At 34.2% G+C, this 18,913-nt stretch overlaps 2 protein-coding genes across 3 annotated transcripts in view; both read right to left on the bottom strand.

Annotated features, from left to right (window-relative positions):
• LOC107045842 overlaps window positions 1-18,913 on the bottom strand; it is a 266,198-nt gene that overhangs the window by 136,075 nt on the left and 111,210 nt on the right. The gene's annotated exons all lie outside the window — the stretch shown is intronic.
• Window positions 10,995-18,267, bottom strand: LOC107045843. The gene is made up of 6 exons (XM_015268236.1): window positions 17,964-18,267; window positions 17,082-17,228; window positions 16,534-16,797; window positions 16,127-16,431; window positions 15,120-15,307; window positions 10,995-11,126 (listed from the first exon to the last, which is right to left on the bottom strand). Exons 1-6 carry the CDS (start codon window positions 17,983-17,985, stop codon window positions 11,120-11,122), a joined length of 933 nt encoding a protein of 310 aa, XP_015123722.1. The 5' UTR covers window positions 17,986-18,267; the 3' UTR covers window positions 10,995-11,119.

Below are 18,913 nucleotides of genomic sequence, written 5' to 3'. Positions count from 1 at the left end.
AATTTGAACGTTTGATTTTCTCATGAAATTCTCAAATCGAATCGGAGCATGAATTATAAATAAATGTAGGAAAGAAATACCTTTTTTTCTTAGAGCAGAAGTGATTGAAAATGGTTTGTGTTGCGCGGAAAAAAATCAATTCCATTCATACGAAAATGATCGTGTGCTCGTTTTGGAAAAATGACGGAAATCTCCCAAAAAAACAAAAACAAATGTTTTTGCAAAAAAACTGGGCCAAGAAAAAGTTTTGTGGGGTCGTTTCTGGAAAGAAGAAACATTTTTTTCTGGAAACCACAATTCCCATAGAAATTTTGCAAAAAATAAACAAATAAAAATCAAAGCCAAGTCAAGAAATGTCCAATGGATCATGGAATGTGCTATCAGATTATTATGGGGAGGATAACTCTGAATAGAAGGATTTAAAAAAAAATCTTCATAAAATAAAAAATTCAGTAGAGACAGGATTCAAAGTTCTTGGCGCGGAGTTTTCCAACTCATTGTCTCGTATCAATCTGTATCTTCTGATCCGCGCCAAGAACTTTGAATCCTGTCTCTACTGAATTTTTTATTTTATGAAGATTTTTTTTTAAATCCTTCTATTCAGAGTTATCCTCCCCATAATAATCTGATAGCACATTCCATGATCCATTGGACATTTCTTGACTTGGCTTTGATTTTTATTTGTTTATTTTTTGCAAAATTTCTATGGGAATTGTGGTTTCCAGAAAAAAATGTTTCTTCTTTCCAGAAACGACCCCACAAAACTTTTTCTTGGCCCAGTTTTTTTGCAAAATACATGTATACAGTGTATTTCTCACCGTACAATATATCACCTAGATATTCTTATGACGGGTAGATTGATTACCTCGTGAATGACTCATCAATCAAAGTAAGTGTTGTTTCCTAAATCGCCCGTAGGTGACTATTGTCTGATCTTCCATTTTGAACTCTATATTAGCGATCTTAATAGACATTCCACGAGTTTTTTAAATTACGAAGCAATTGAGGAGGTCATTAGTTATTATGTTATTCATTATTCAGAACTATATAAAAACATAATGAATATTCGACTAAAATGAAAATCGATCTCTACGAATTTTTCAAAAGTCATTATAAAGTTAAATATCAACAATAACTAACAATTCACTAATTCAAGTATTATTGATAAAAACTTGACACCTATATTAATTCATTATTAATTTACTTACAGTGAGACCACTTTTCTCAACAATTCTCTGATTTTTTGAGACAAAATGAGAATCAATATTAACAATAATTGACCTTCCAACAATTTAATTATCATTGTAAATTATCTCACTGTAAAATTAATTGTTTATGAATTTATTAACAATAATTTGCGTTTAACAACTCTGAGATTTACAGAAAAATAGAAAATGTAAATTTTTAATTGACAATAACTTCGATTTCATTTGCCATTGATGATTCACTTATTGACGATAACTTAATTCTAACAATTCTCAAATCGAATAAGGCTCAGTCTGCGGTTTAATAACATTGTTGATATACGACTGCGTATCATTTGTACATTTCGATGTTGTTGCTTACTCGGGTCTTCATTAAAACATATTAATGTTGCAAAATCAATTGCGAATACTCCACAGTCTAGTCCATTGCTCTGTTGTTGTACTTTATGAAATATAATGTTTCTTGGGAATATATACTGCCGCTAAATAATCCATTTGATCTTTACTCAAGTATCCCTTATTGAAGCTGTCATAAATATGAACATTACCTCTACCATCATATCTTGTGCAAACCCAATGCCCTATGATGCCTTCGCCAATTTCCCCATCGTAAATGATTTGAATATTACTGTTGTTTCCTGAATCTCCTGCAGAGTTCCCAAAAATGCTCCCACAAACCCGACATCTTGCACGAAGTTGATAATTCCATTCTCAAACAATTGTTTATTCATTATTTCGTGAAAGAAATTAACCTGGTCGTCTTGCACGTACGTCCCTGTCCTTCTCAATACTTCACATCGCTCGACCGATATCGCATAATTATAATTGTCTTCTCGATTATCGTATGCTAATGAAATATGTTCATCTTAGTTGATTATCTCAGAACCATTAATGCATTCAAACTGACAACTTGTCGATTTCTTGACATCATCTTAGAATTTTTACAATTTTTGTTCGAAGTCAATTATTTACCAAGAATAGCATAAATCGGTTTATGATAACTGAAGTATGTTTCATATACATCACATTCAACATTGTCAAAATTTGTAAAAATTACATCCATTTGGGTATTAAAATTGGTTGTTAGCAGTGACGATGCTAATTTTGTCCGTAGCTCACAGCGTTTCATATAATTTATCAGATGATTCGAATTTTTTCCTTGTTCATGCTTTAAAATTTTATAATTAAAATCACCGATGCAAATTGTCTTACTCTGCATTGGAATTTTTTTCATTACATTCTCCAGAACTCCGTCAAACATTAATGCAGTCGTTTTCGGTGATTTATACCCACTGATCATGTAGTAATCTTCTATCTTTATTACGAATATTTCAAAGTTCGCTGTTGCATTAGATTCGCGTTTGACTGTGACGATGTCTACATGTAATTTATTTTTCGTATAACAAATCAATCCACGACTATTGGAGCAGTAATCAGATCTGAATGTAATTTGGTAATTTTCTATGGGAATTTCATCGTTGTGCTTTGTTAATGTTCCACAAAAAATTACAATATCATTTCTCAAAAACCACTGATCATTTATAACGTGTATCAGCTAATTTTTCAGCGTACCAACGTTTTGATAGACAATTTTTAGATTATTTTCACATATCAAATTATTGTATGACAATTTCAATTGTTTGCTAGTCCTTAAACATAGCAATTCACGCAAAGCTGGATTAAGGATTTCAGCCTTATTAGACTTTCGTTTTGCGATGTAAAATTTACCCAAAATATATAGGCCGCTCAATTTTGTTACGCGACTAAGGGCTACGTAAAGCATTTGCAGAGATCGCCGTTCCGATTTTGTAAAATCTAAGCATATTTTATCATAAGTTTGTCCTTGACTTTTATGGATTCTTATTGCTTCTGCAGGTGTCACTGGGAATTGATTCCGTACGATTTGATACTTTTGATTGTTGCTAATTTCCAATTGAATTACAACTCTGGTGATTGGTGTCAAGTCATTACTGATATTTCTATTTTTCATATAATCATGATGTTCTCTTTTTGCTTTTATTCCAACTCTTGGTACTTGGAAATCCAACCATAATATTGCATACAATCTGTTTGCAGTTTCTGGTACCTGATTTTCGTTTGCAATTTCCCTTGATTTAATCAATTGTATATCATCTTCCGTCATAGTTCCAAGTGCAAGATTATTCAGGGCATTGATAAACGCCAATTCATCTTTCTGGCGCATAATTTCTGTTAATTTGTAAAACTCAAATTGATTCCATAATGGATTAACGTCAAAAAAAGCAGCCGTTTCATTCATCTTAGAAACTTGATAAACTGGTCTGTCCAGTGGTAATTGATTTAAATCACCGACAGCTAAAACAGATACCCCACCGAATGGTTCATTTACGCCCCGAATTTGTCGTAGTCGTGTGTCTATTTGACTTGGTATTGTGCAACTCACCATTGCAATTTCATCGATTATCAGAAGTTGCATTTTCGAGTTTTTCGCGAATATTATTAGCTAAATCACTAGATAATTGACCCATTCGCGCTCCAAATTGATTGCATGGTAACGAGAAAGCAGCATGTAATATTATACCATCAATTAAAAATGCGGCTTTTCCGGATGGAGCACATAATAGAACGATTATGTTATTCATATTTCCTCCAGGTAAACTATCGAAATAATTAGTTATCAACTGATATAGCGTGTTAATAACAGTACTTTTTCCTGCGCCAGCCGATCCACTTAAGAATATTTTGAATGGTACTTTTCCTACTTTATAACATTTCAAAACATGCATAACGAACTCTTTTTGTTTACAATTCAAGTTTCTAATCATGTTATGGAGTTCATTTTCATTCACCATGGTTGGACATGTATGTCTCACCTCGTGAGTATCATTCTTCTGCAGATGCTCATTAGCTTTACATTCTTCACCATCTTGTTGAAATAGATCTATCTTGAAAGAACCTGAATTTAGCTTAATTTGGACCTCCATAGTTGCCCGCATATCTTCCTCTACTTGCTCTAATATGTCATCGATGACTTCATCACTTATAATGGAAAATTTCTTCTGATTACATTCGATAATTGCTTTATTGTTCTCGTAATATTACTATTCATGCCTTGGCGTGAATATTACTATTCACGCCAAGGCATGAATAGTAATATTTTCTCTCGATAATAGTTGGCCGGGTCTTGTTTTAGACTGCATCGTCGGTATCGAATAACAGCAGCTTGTTCTCGAAGTTTATATGTTCTCTCTTTCTCGTCATCATCATCGTTTTTCTCAACATCATTCGATGATTTTTTTTTGCGTTGCTGATAATGAGCTGCGTAATCAGCAAGACAAATATTTCCATATTCATTGGTTCTGTCCGCATATTTCTTGAACACATCAGGCATGTATATATCAGTAGAATCCGCATCGAGTTTTTTCAAAGTATCTTCAGATTTAAACATTAGAATCCGTTCTGTTATTGGACCAGTGTTGATGAACAGTGTTTTTCTCCTTTTTTTCGATAACGATAACGATAGAGTATGATAAGCTGCCTCTTGTGAGGACATTAAATTACCATTAAGAAATACATTTGCAATTTTGCGGAATTTGTCTTTGACACTGGTATTATTGTTATCACAATCGATAGCAGCTTCTCTCAATAGTTTAGATAAACCAGCTTCAATTTTACTGGTTTAATTAGTCACATAACTCATTACTGCATTTTTGTCCAGTACAAATTGCAAATCTATATTTGATCCAAACAATTGTAAAATAGCTTCATTATAAGAATTAATATTCACCTCCAAATCGGATTTTTTCAAAAATATACGTTTCTGTTTTAATGTGCTACGAATAGCAAGGATATATTCTTCTTCAGACATTTCCAACTTTTCTGAGATTTCATCATAACTCATAAATGTTTTCTTTTTATAAATCTCATTCATTAAGGTTTCAATTGCTTCAAACTTTTTTGGTGCAACTTGATGTTCATTCAATGGTTCCATTATCATTGTTTCCTTCATCACGGATATTCGGATATGGAATATGGAAGCGACATTTTTTATTCTTCTGTCCTTTATAACAGCTATGACCATGCTTATGCATTTGCAACTTGATGTACGGATTTTTTTCATCATATTTACACGTGAGAAACCTTTCAATAACATTAATCAGTTGACCATTGCTTTTTGGATCACTATTACACTCATATTTGGGGGATTCCTTCAACCACAGGAGCATATGTTCATGTGGGCTGCCACGTTGTTGGAATTCAACTCTCTGATAGCTGTCTTGAAGTATATATTCTCCAAAAACACTTTGTTTTTGTCTCAACAGCCACATAAATTTTTGAACCTTATGATCGAAATATCCTGCGCAGGTCACTGGGTCATTACGAACCAAATCAGTTTTGATATTATAATTCAAATTATACGCTTCCTTTATAGACAACGTTGTACCCTTATCACTATACTTCATTAAAGTCTGCAATAATTCAGACCAATGACTCTCAGCAGCGGATAATGTTAGAAAAAAAGTAGGTTTACCCAATTGGCGAATCATTGCTAATAGTTCTTTCTTATGTTCCCAATATGCTGGCGAGGATCGAATGAATTTCAATATTCTAAATCCATCATCAAAATCAATTAAGTTAGAACGAAAATCAGCATCTAATGCTTTGGCAACATTGATGTTATCATTGGCACTTTTCTTATTTCTCCTTAAACATATATTAATACTGGATGAACATGATATTTCTAAATTTTTCTTGGCCATGAACAAAATTCTCGTAGGAATGCACGACGTCCGCATTATTATCAACCAGCAAGACCTCATCGTTATTTATTTGTGAAAAATCAATCAATTGTTCAATTTCCCTCTTCTCTTCTTTTGAATTTTCAAGGATTCTATCGCGCTCAACTATATTGGTAATATCATAACTTGATATACTTTCAATTTTTGCATCATCAATAATATCATTAGTGTGAACTATAAAATCCACTAGCTGATTATCGTTCTCATAATTCTGAATATAGTTGTTGTCTACTTTAATAGCGTATGTTTTGTACAGTGGTGTAGTGATTAGTAATTTTAATGCTTCACAAATAACACTGGGCCTGATACATTCAAACATGTAATCACTTTTGTGACTAATATGTCGTTTCAACTTCAACNCGCTCAACTATATTGGTAATATCATAACTTGATATACTTTCAATTTTTGCATCATCAATAATATCATTAGTGTGAACTATAAAATCCACTAGCTGATTATCGTTCTCATAATTCTGAATATAGTTGTTGTCTACTTTAATAGCGTATGTTTTGTACAGTGGTGTAGTGATTAGTAATTTTAATGCTTCACAAATAACACTGGGCCTGATACATTCAAACATGTAATCACTTTTGTGACTAATATGTCGTTTCAACTTCAACTGAATTGTTTGCATTTCATTGAATTCGCGGGGTAATACTTGGAGCATATCATTGATATCGACTTGTATATTCACTACACTACCTTTTAGACCTAACTGTGGATTTAACGCATATGGCTTTAATGCCCGAATTTCCATAAAATTTAATACTGGTGCTACCATCATTTCTTCAAGATCTAACAGTTCTGTTACACATTTTGGTATTTGCCTGAACTGGAGACCATTGCTGGTTGAGAATTGATGCACTTTGCCACGATATGCATAATTTTTGCATGTGTTGCATATGAAACCGGATGGGAAGTTGTTAATTTTGGTTAGAAACCCGTGGCCGCTTTTTTCGATGATTTTTCGTCCGTTCAGTATTACAACTGAACGTCTAAAAAAGAGACCTTCACAACAACAGCATATGATTGAAGCTGTTTCGGACCGAAACTTGAATTAAAGTTGAAGTTTTGCTTTCGGAGAAGATTCTCTATTTCTCATCAAACGATTATAAAAATTATCACGAAAATTGAATATATCAATTTCTCTCTTATCTCTGTGCGATTCCGATTTTTTGTCTAATTCACGCGCGCGATATTTCGCATTATTTCTTTTTTCTTTCATCCTTCGTGCATTCAGAATTCTTTCCCGCTTTCTATACGCTTTTTTACAACGTGTGATTCTTATTCGTTCCAGATTTTTTCTTCTTTCATTTCGGCTATAAATCTTATTCAAACGTAGTTTATCATTTCGAATTATATTCCGCGAAATTTTATTTTTGATGAACTTCACATTATTCCTCAACATTTTATTTCTCATAACATTTTGTGCGAGCTCACGTGATTTATACGCTTTGTTTCGTCGAAGAATACGATTTCTTTTGAGATTATTGGATAATTCATTTTCAATATATTGTATCCTTTGTCTAAAAACTCGATTTCTTACAATATTCCTTATCCGTTCATTAATGATATATTCCCCACGTCGTCGAATAATCACCATCCTATTCCGATTCTTTTTACTTTCAATTCTACAGTATTCGTCACTTTCTTGCTTGTGTTTCATACATTTTCTTTTTTTCTTTTTTTCTTGCATTCTAAATTCAACATTAGCCCTCTTACACTTAATATATGCCTTTTTTTCTCCATTTTCATTATTAGTAAATTGAATATTTTCTCTTTTACGCTGTAACCGTTTTTTGTTCTGTTCATTTTCTTTTGTTTTGAATACAGTGTCAGATCGTAAATACTGTTTTCTTTGTTTGTCTCTTTTCTTTTCTAATTCACAATAAACTGGATCCGACCGTTTTATTCTTAGCCGTTTGGCTTCTTTCTCTTTTCGTTGCATTCTTTCATTTACCTCATTTTTTAGTTTATCATGTTGCTGTTGGGCTCGAACCTCACCATTGGGAGCCATGGAATTATTTTTGTCCTTTTTTGCATTTATTCGACGCCTATTCTTATTATTTTTATTTCTTTCCTTGTTTGATTTTCAATTGAATTTCATTTTTTTTTCTTTACGGTTTTTTTTCACCTTTGGGTGGCTATTGGAGATGTTGTTTGTCGCTTCCAGCAGACACTTGAAGTTTTCTCTTTCTTATTTATAGCGATTATTATAATATTGCGAGAAATCACAATTGTATAATAATTGCTAGGAATAATGCTATTTTTCTGCCTGTTTTTATATTTTTGGGCGTTTCTCTTTGAAAATTATATTTTTGTGTCGTTATAAGTACGAAAAAAAAACTATTACTATTACTCTCCTATCAGAAAGTTAATGATTACTGCACATAACAATATTGTAATAATAAGGACTTACAGTGTAAACTGACGATTTACATCGAAGATGAGCTGATCACAGTTCACTATTAACTGATGAATTCGGTCTATACACAGCAATAAATACCTGTGACGTTCACAGGTAGTTCTGTTTACATTTCTCAGATTATCCTCCCTTTCTCTCTCTCTCTCTCTCTTTGTCTCTCTTTTTCACAAATAAGTATTCCATCGTTCGTATCAAAGAAAATTAACGATTTGTACGCGACAAGCAAGCAAAACAAATAATAAAAGGATCGTTTAATCAAATTGCGAGTAAAGTATGATTAAATAATTAATCTCAGCAATGTAATATCTTTACATAAGAAAAAATTATGAAAATGTAGAAAAAAAAACAATGAATTGTTTTATAATGTGTTTTGGGCGATTAAAATGAGAATGATTTATTTCTCTTAATTTTCGGGGTAAAAAAGGAAAACGTCAGCGAAATTGCTCATGAAAACGCTGAATCCCATAAAGAAAAATATGCAAATTTTCGATTATATTTCTACATTTTTTCCGCAATGTAAAAAAAAATAATAACTCCCCTATCGGGAAGTTAAAAACGAAAAAAGTCAAATTTATCTCCAGAAAAATTGGAATAACTGCAAAATTACAGGACCGATTTTTCAGAAATCTAATCCGCTCGAAGTTATGCAGATACGCATTGATTGCATCTTGGAACATCTCCATCGATGCATTTGTCCATGAGATATCGTGGAGCTATTTTTTTTCTCTTCATTTTTGGGGTAAAAAAAAGAAAACGTCGGCGAAAAGGCGCACAAAAACGATGAACCACATAAAAAAATATGCAAATTTGCATTTTGTAATTATATTTCCACATTTGTCCTGCAATGGAAGAAAAAAAAATCAATCTTTTTCTCCAGAAAAACTGGAATAACTGGAAAATTACGGGACCGATTTTTCCAGAAAGCTAATCAGCTTGAAGTTATACAGAGACGCATCGATTGCATCCTAGAACATCTGAATCGATGTATTTGTCCATGAGATATCGTGGAGCTACATTTTTTCTCTTAATTTTCGCAGTAGAAAAAGAAAACGTCGAATCCCATAAAGAAATATATGCAAATTTTCAATTATATTCCCACATTTTTTTCGCAATGTAAAAAAAAACGAAAAAACTCAATTTTCTCTCCAGAAAAATTGGAATAACTGGAAAATTATCGGACCGATTTTTCCAGAAATCTGATACGCTCGAAGTTATGCAGAAACGCGTCGACTGCATCCTAGAACATCTCGATCGAGGCATTTGTCCATGAAATATCGTGGAGCTATTTTTTCTCGTCATTTTCGGGGTAAAAAAAAAGAAAACGTCGGCGAAAAGCCGCATAAAAACGATGAACCACATTAAAAATTTGCAAATTTGGATTTTGTAATTATATTTCCACATTTTTCCTGCAATAGAAGAAAAAAAAATTAATTTTTTCTTCAGAAAAAATGGAATAATTGGAAAGTTACTGGACCAATTTTTCCAGAAATCTAATCCGCTCTAAGTTACGCAGAGACGCATCGATTGCACCCTGGACCATCTCAATCGATGCATTTGTCCATGAGATATCGTGGAGCTATTTTTTTTTCTCTTCATTTTCGGGGTAAAAAAATGAAAACGTCGGCGAAAAGGTGCATAAAAACGATGAACCACATTAAAAAATTGCAAATTTGCATTTTGTAATTATATTTCCACATTTTTCGTGCAATAGAAGAAAAAAAAACTTAATTTTTTCTTCAGAAAAAATGGAATAACTGGAAAGTTACTGGACCAATTTTTCCAGAAATCTAATCCGCTCTAAGTTACACAGAGACGCATCGATTGCGATCTTGATCGATGCATTTGTCCATGAGATATCGTGGAGCAAATTTTTTGCAATGTACATACCCACACACACACACACACATACATCACGTTAAAAACATCCGGAGCATATTCAGGAGGTCTTGAAACATGGAGAAATGCAAAAAAAATCACTTTTTATTTTCGGGGTAAAAACTATAACTCCCCTATCGGGAAGTTAATAAATTGTCAATTATATGTAATTTTTTTTTACTTTATTACTTGAAACAGTTACATATTATCCTTGAAACTTATGTCTAGGATTAATTGCTAATTTCGGTATATTTATTAACTTCATTTTAACAATCATATACTTAAATATAAAATCTTTAACTTGTCTAGGTATTATTCGGCATTCACATCTTAATATATACATATTAATTCTATAGAATATTAATTTTTATAATCGTTATCAACTTTACTTCAACAACAATATACTTAGATATCAAACGCTCAACCTTTTTGGTATTGTTTCTGAAGGGTTATTAGGGATAGAAATAATGATTGAACACAGTTTTATAATCGTCAAAGTAATTAAGCTTTATTCAGCAACGTAACGCGACAACGGTCGAGGCACAAGTGGTGCATAGTACGAGTATATCATTGAGAGGCGCAACGGCGCCGTGGCGACACAGTCTGCCACACTGTCGGTAAAGAGGAAGACTGGCGTAGGGCGCTATATTTCAACACTCCCTCCCGCCATAGGCAGTATCCTCTTTTCCTCTCCAGGCTTCTTCTCTCCTAGTATTCTATTCTCGTTAATCACAAAATTTCTTATTCTTATTTTTGGTAACTTTATCTCGCCTCAGTATTCTTGTCAGGTAATTTCAGTTGGTTTAACTCCTCAGTTTCCATCTCGCCTAATCAGTTACTTCCTAGATAAACAGAAAGAAATAATTTAGATATTTACGTTCATTATTAGATCCATCAAACGCTTGTGGGTTTCAAACGTCAATGGTTTGGTGAAAACATCAGCTAGCTGATCCCTTGAGCCAATCCAAATGATTTTTATATGATTCCTTTTAACACATTCCTTTATATAATGTAACTTGTTTTCTACAATGTGTCTTAATTTTATTCCTCCACTTGTTTCTGCACTAACAATTGCAGCTTTATTATCACACCTTAAGATCATTGGAACGGGGGGATCAACCAGTATCAGTTTCAAAGAGTTGTGCAACGACATCATTTCTCGACTCACCTCGCTCATTGCGACATACTCAGCTTCACACGTGGAGAGTGCTACTGTAGTTTGTTTGTGAGTTCGCCAAATGATCGAATCACCAAACAGTCTAATCACAAATCCACAAGTTGTGATAGAATCTTTACAATCAGAAAAACTCGCATCAGAATAACCCTGAATGTCATTGGTCTCTCCCGAATATCTCAGACCTAAGCCCGTAGTACCTCTCAAATACCGGAAAATTCTTTTTACCATTTCCCAGTCACTTTCTTTAGGGTTTACCTGATGTCTGCTTATCACATTGACCGCATATGCAATATCTGGTCTCGTAGCACCAGCCAAATACAAAAGACTACCTACAGCCTCTCTATAAGGAATGTTTGCTTTTGTTTCTGTCCTTTCCAAAGTCCCATTATCATATTCTGTTTCTCTCAATTTTCTTTCATTATTAACTACTTGAGAAGTATTCATTGGTGTACGTTGTGGATACGATTTATCAAAGCCAAACCTACTTAATATCTTTTGAATATAATTTTCCTGATTTAATTTGATAATCTGATTTTCTCTGTCCCGCCTAATAGTCATGCTCAAGAATTCCTTGGGTTCTCCCAGGACTGTCATTTCAAATTCGCTACATAAGTTACTCTTTACTTCAGCCAATTTATCGTTATCATTACTCGCCAATAACATATCATCTACATAAAGTAGCAGAAGCAAGAACTTGTCTTCATCTCGCCAAGTGAATAAGCAAGATTCTAAATCCGGGTTCTGCAAACCCATACTCAAAGCTACTTCGGTGAATTTTACATTCCACCGTTTGGGACTGATACGAAGACCATAAAGTGCTTTTTCCAATTTGCACACATTTTCTTGCCTATCTCTGTCAGTATGATTAGTTCCTTCTGGAATTTCCATATAAATTTCCTCATCTATTACCCCATTGAGGAAAGCAGTTTTAACATCTAACTGACACACCTCTAGATTATATTTGTTTATAATCGATATAACTATTCTCACTAGAGGTAAACGAGCTACTGGAGCATAAGTTTCCCTTAATTCATAAATGTTCTTATCCTTGAAACCTCTGATTACTAGTCTCGCTTTGAATCTTAATTTTCCATTTGCCTCATTTTTACACTTAAAAACCCATTTTGAATCAATGACATTTAATCTTTTTCCATTCATCATACTTAGAGGTCTTTTGACAATTTTCCATACTTGATTTCTTTCTAACGAGTTTAATTCTTCATCAACCGCATTTAACCAAGAATCTTTATTTTTACTGTTTATAGCTTCTCGATAATTTGAGGGATCTTCATTTATGTTTGCTAAAAGTGCATGATACACTTCATCTTCCTTTTGTGCTAAATCTATCTCGCCTACATTACTGATAACACTAGTGAAGAAAACATTTCCTTTCATGTTCTCATCAATTTCCAACTCTGAAAAGCTATTATCATTTATTATTTTATCTTTTATGTCAACTGTTTTCACTTTCTTGATAGTGTTTTGTTCTGAAACTTCTTTCTTTGGTCTACCTCTTTTGCGTTTTATCTCTCCCTCCGGTTTTAAAGAATCCTCGGTCTCTCCTCGATTCTTTTCGAACTTAACAAACCATTCATCTTTATTCTCCATTTCTTCATAGTCTGGGAAATCTTTGATACCGTTTCCCTTGTATTTATCCCCATATACTAATTTTTCATTGAATTTAACATGTCTGCTTTCATAATACTTCCCTAGCTCTGGCTTTAAGAGTTGATACCCTGTTGGAGTATATCCAACCAAGACCATACCTACACCTCGAGGTCCAAACTTTGGACCAGTGTTTCTAGCAATTTTTACGTAACTTAAGCTACCGAATCTTTTGATTTGATTAATGTCAAAGCTGTGATTAGGCGCGAATCTTTCTAAAGGAGTTATCATATTGTTTGATTTATGTGGAGTCCTATTGTAGGCATAAACTGCAGCTGATAAGCCCAGATCCCACATGCCCTTTGGCAGTCTTGAGTCAAACATATAGCACCTAACCTTTTTCTGGATAGTTTGATTAAACCTCTCAGCGACACCGTTGTGTTCTGGAGTATCAGGGGAGGCTAACTGTAATTCCGCCCCTAGACCCTTAAGAACTTCAATTGTATACCCGCCTGTATACTCTGTTCCCTGATCTGATCTAAGATAGCATACTTTCGCGTCATAACCCAGTAGATTACGCGCGCTTCTAATGAACATCTCAAGACAATGTCCTGTTTCACTTTTCGCCTTCATTGGATAAGCCATAGCGAATCTTGAGAAGTCATCGATGAACACAGAAATAAATCTGTATCCCTTAGGATGAGAAATTGGAGTAATAGGTCCCATCACATCTGAGTGAATTATTTGCAATGGTGCTGTTGCTCGCCTGCGCACCGACGTGAATGATAATTTATTGAATTTAGACGTTAAGCAGACCTCACAATCTCTAATGAATTCATCATCAAATTTTACTGCATTTAATTCTTTGTTATCTGGGAATTTCTTTTGTAGTGCCTTGAGGTAACTCGTTGAGGCATGTCCAAATCTACAATGCCACAACATGACATCATGATTCCTCATATAGCTATTTTTATCAATTGAAAGTTTTGGGAAATCTTCTAACGAGTCATCCCATGGTAATTCATCAACATCTTGCAATTTTCTGTCCCAAATGGTGTAATCAAAATTTGATTGTTCATAGGGAATCTTTTCTTTATTAATAATTTTCTCTTTTATTAAATTTTCACTCCCTTTTCCATTATTCTTTTCATCCTTTGCCTTTTCTTCAATTTTATTTCCTTCCTCATTACTCTTATCAATTTCGTCTGTTTTCTCACTTGTTTCATTCTGTAAATTTGCTGTGACACTTCTGGTAAGATATCTTTTCACCTCATTCTCGCCCCCAGTGACATCAGCAACATTTGCTACTACTCGCCTGTTTATTTGCTTGAAAGAATTCTCACTGATAGAGTTTGACTTTACTATTTCTAAATCGATTATCCAGTAAGGTTTTCTGTAAATCCCCGAAATGAAAAGTTCATTCGACACTGGATCAAATATATCAATTTTCTTGTCATCTAAGTAGATTGCTAATCCCATTTCGGCAAATTTTCTTAATGATAGCAGATTTGCTTTAAGAGCTTCTGCAAAAATAACTTTGTCAACTTCTAATAATTTACCGCTCGCCAGTTCGATTTCTACTGTTCCTGCTCCCTCCGTTTTCAAGTCCGCTGACTCATTTTTATTCGCACATCTAATTACTCCACAATCTAATTCGTTAAAAGTTTTAAATATAATTCTGGAATTTGTTAAATGCTCGGTCGCGCCTGAGTCTGCTAGAAAGTCTGTCAAAAACTTATTTCCATTTGTTTGTTTACTATCTGCATAAAATATTTCAGTAGTTGATTGATCATAATTTTCTTTTTCCTTACCTTGATTGGAGTTATTTTTCTCTGTAGTTTTGTCGGGATTAGATTTCTTGATTGATTTGTGAGATGACTTAAACCCATGTTTGTTCTCACTTCTCTTATAGGAGAACCTACTCTTATTAAATCTTCCTCTTTTAATTGGACCATATGTTTCACCTCTCATTGGTCTTTTCATTCCTCTACCATTACCTCTATATTGATCTTGATAATTGTTTCGATAGTTAAATTTAAAATTGGAATTGTACCTTGGAGTCTGTTTAGAGTATCCCGGACCACTTGGTGCATTGTCATTGTTTGTTATGTTTGGGCAATCTCTCGCCTTGTGATTCCCAAATTGATTGCACTTGTAGCACAAGTATCCTTTCCCTTTATTGGGACAGTCTGGTCCTTTGTGCCCATACGCCTGACAGGCAAAACACCTCGGCCCCTTGTGCTGTACAAAATTAGCAGTTTTAAGATCTGAATCTGAGAGCTCACTTTTCGTCGTAGCTTCTTCTTCTAACATCGCAATTTTCAACTCGCCAAACGTTAAGCCCACTCCTATAGCTTTCTTTGTTACTTTTTCAATGATTTTAATATTTGGAAAAGCTTTTATTACTGCATTGTAAAATGCATCTTTCTTTTCGCTTTCGCTCAGAGGAATGGTGTCAGGAGCATTTTCATATGTTGCAATTTTCTCATCAATCAAATCATTAAACTCGCCAGCTGTCATTTTGGTTGGATTGTATCTCCTATTATACAGGTCTTGTCTCACCGAGTGTGAAGTTACATTAAACTCGGCCATTTTTAATTCTTTTAATTTTTTCAATATTTCTTTTGGATCTTGTAGTTTGACGATTTTAGGGTGATAACTTCTATCCAAATGGTTTATCAGAATTTCTCTCACTTTATGCTTCTGTTCTGCAAGAGTTTCCTCATCCACAGTAACCAGAATGCTATCGTCAATGATGTGTAAGAGTTTATTCGTTTTGATTTCTGACGAAAAATAATCATAGAAATGTTCATACTTCATTTTGCTGTCCATTTTATAATCTCTTTTAAAGCTCATTCCTTTGTTAAGCAATTCTATTTGTAATTTATTTGTTACCTCGCTAGTTAATTGTTTCAACGGATTTTGATTGTTTCCTTGACTTGACTTTGTCTGATTAATTTCATTAATCTGCTTATTGACTATTGAACTAATTTGATTTTCTAGATTCGTATGCTCATTTGACGCCACTCCTCCGTCTAATTTTTTCTTGTTTGTTGTTACCTTAATTGATGATTCGACATTAGTGCGATATTCATTGAAAGTTCTTTTTACTTCTTCTATTTTATCGTTGTGCTTTTTGTCCAGGGCACTCAACAGCTCCTGTACTTCCTTTTTATCTTTTGCTCTCGCCTCAGCATTTAGTCTCAACTGGTTTCTGTTCTCTGTTAAACTTTCATACAGTGCCTTTGTTGAAGTTATATTTGAGTTGCACAATTTTTCCACCATGCTCTTCAGCTCAGCCAGCTGTATGTCTACAGAAACTGTCTTGACAGTCTTGTTGCCGTTAGGCTCAACTGTTTCATCATCTAGATTAGATTTTATCAATTTCAATTTAATATTTACTTTATTGTCTGCTGTAATCTTGGGTTTCGGTTTGATTTGGTCAGTTTTGTCAACATTAACATTACCTGTGTTTTTCCCGCCTGCACTTATCTCGCCGCCATTCGTCTCGCCTCCAGTCAATTTGCTTGACTTGGACTCGCCTGTGGCCCTCGCCTCCGTGTTTCCCAAGTCTTTGTTCATGTTCCTTGACCTATACTCGATTACAGCTGTTGTTGACATTGGACTCTTCGGACCGTAACCTGGTAGATACATTGGCTTATTTTCGGCCAACAATGCAGCTTCTAACACAGTTAGACATCTCCATTGATCCTCTGTGAATTCTCTTGTATCTAATTTTAAAGAGACCGAAAAATTGAGGATTATTTTATCTGGTTACAGTTTTTGTATTCAGGTCCGAAATCCCAGACTCGACTTGCTAAACATAAACAAACCGAATCCAGGATGAGTGTGCTCTTCAGAAAATCTAAACATAAGACCTCCTCCAAACACACTCAAGTCTTTTATGATTGCAAGAGATTGATTTAATTTTCTCAAGCAATTTGACGTCTTAATATTCCGCGTTTCTAATGTGTATAGTATGCTCGCCCATTAACACGTATGCCTGATGTCTCACCTGTTACATATCCTGTTCCTTTGTCTGGTAGAACATACACTTTATCGTCTACTATTGCCAGGGAGACTAGTTCTCCCTCGTGGTTTCCTTCGATTAAATGTTGTCTGATCAGGAGTCTCCACACTTCATGCAAGAGTTCCTTATCAGCTGTAATTTTAATTTATAAATATCTTCGTCTGAAGATGGCAATTTCTAAAAATTCAATTTCTTTGGTTCGACCCGTCAAATATTTAATTTGTTATTCTCGCCTATCAAATACTTCTAGATTCAATATTCTTGCCAATTAAATATTTCGATTTTGATGCATCCTTAATTCATGAATTTCAATTGTGCACTAGTGTCTGTTGATTTTATTTTATTACTTTACATTACGCTGGTGGACCCCGCACACACGCGGAACGCGGCCGAGAAAGAGAGAATTTTTGTTTTTCACATCAATTTTTATATATACACACTAATTTTTCTTTTTCTTTCTATTTCTTATTGTTCTCGCCTTGCTCGAGCAATGTGTGTGGACTGCAGTCGTCCCTCTCTCTCAGACGCACCCCGGTTGCACGCGCAATCCACCCGTTGCGTCTACTTGTTGAAGCCTGTTGAAGCCTGTGCTTGCCTTCCCCGCCGAGAAACTATTGTCTCGGCGTCACTTGGCTTTCTTCTTTTGTTTTGCTTTAAATTTGATTTTATTTATGACAAAAGATATTTTATGCTTTTCAGTGATTTTTGTGAATTTAATGGGATATCTTTATTAATTCTTTTTAATCTAAAATTCTCGATTTCAGGTCGGCGTCGTGGACAATTTATTTCCAGCTGCCATTTTGATCCCCTCTATCTCTCGGTCTCGCCAATTCACTGCACTTATTAAATGTATTTTTCAGTACTTACTTTTCCTCTTATTACTTTCCATTTTCCTTTCCTTTTGAAATCACTCCCCAGCTCGCCTCGATATTTTTCTCTTTTGGATATTTCTTCTGATTTGCACGAACGCGTGTGATCCACCCGGACACGTGCCCGGCCGCCCGATAGCGTCCTTTTGGAATTTTCGATTTATCGCTTCCAATCCTTCTATTTATGATAAATTTTAATCACGCACAGTTGAAGTGTGCTTGGCCCATAACCTAAAGGGTTATTTAGGATTGAAATAACGATTAAACACAGTTTTATTATCGTAAAAGTAATTAAGCTTTATTCAGACACGTAATGCGACAACGGTCGCGGCACAAGTGGTGCATAGTACGAGTATATCTTTGAGAGGCGCAACGGCGCCGTGGCGACGCAGTCTGCCACACTGTCGGTAAAGAGGGAGACTGGCGTAGGGCGCTATATTCCAACATTTTCGCATTCACATCTTAATATGCATATAATTTCACCAGAACAGGGGATAAAATTTTTGTACTTGGCTAATGATTAATTCATAAAGTTAATAATATTCATGCGAAAGCATATACGAAACAACGAACGAAAGGTTGTAAAATAATTATTGAAATCATCTACGTTCTTATGTATATAACAGATGTAAAATAATGTTTGGCACTGAGAAATCACTACATTTGATTCTTCATCACGCCTACAATAATTAAAAATTATAAAAACAAATATCTAGCAAGAATAGATGTTAGAATTATTATATACTTTTTGATATTATGAAGAGCGCCATTGGATAAAATGATAGTTTTTTGGCACGATATAATACTTAAATACGCAGACTATTTATAAAAAAAAACAAGTGGGACGTCTGTTTATTTGCATAATCTTTTCATCAAAATAAGTGTTCATTACAAATAAAAATAAGAAGTTTAAAGATGAAGAAAAATAAGCACACGCATGAATATGCT

The sequence above is a fragment of the Diachasma alloeum genome, unplaced genomic scaffold (genome assembly GCF_001412515.2).
Source record: "Diachasma alloeum isolate Michigan unplaced genomic scaffold, Dall2.0 Dall_scaffold_01089, whole genome shotgun sequence".
NCBI classification, from domain to species: domain Eukaryota; kingdom Metazoa; phylum Arthropoda; class Insecta; order Hymenoptera; family Braconidae; genus Diachasma; species Diachasma alloeum.
This window is presented reverse-complemented; position numbering and strand designations above follow the sequence as displayed.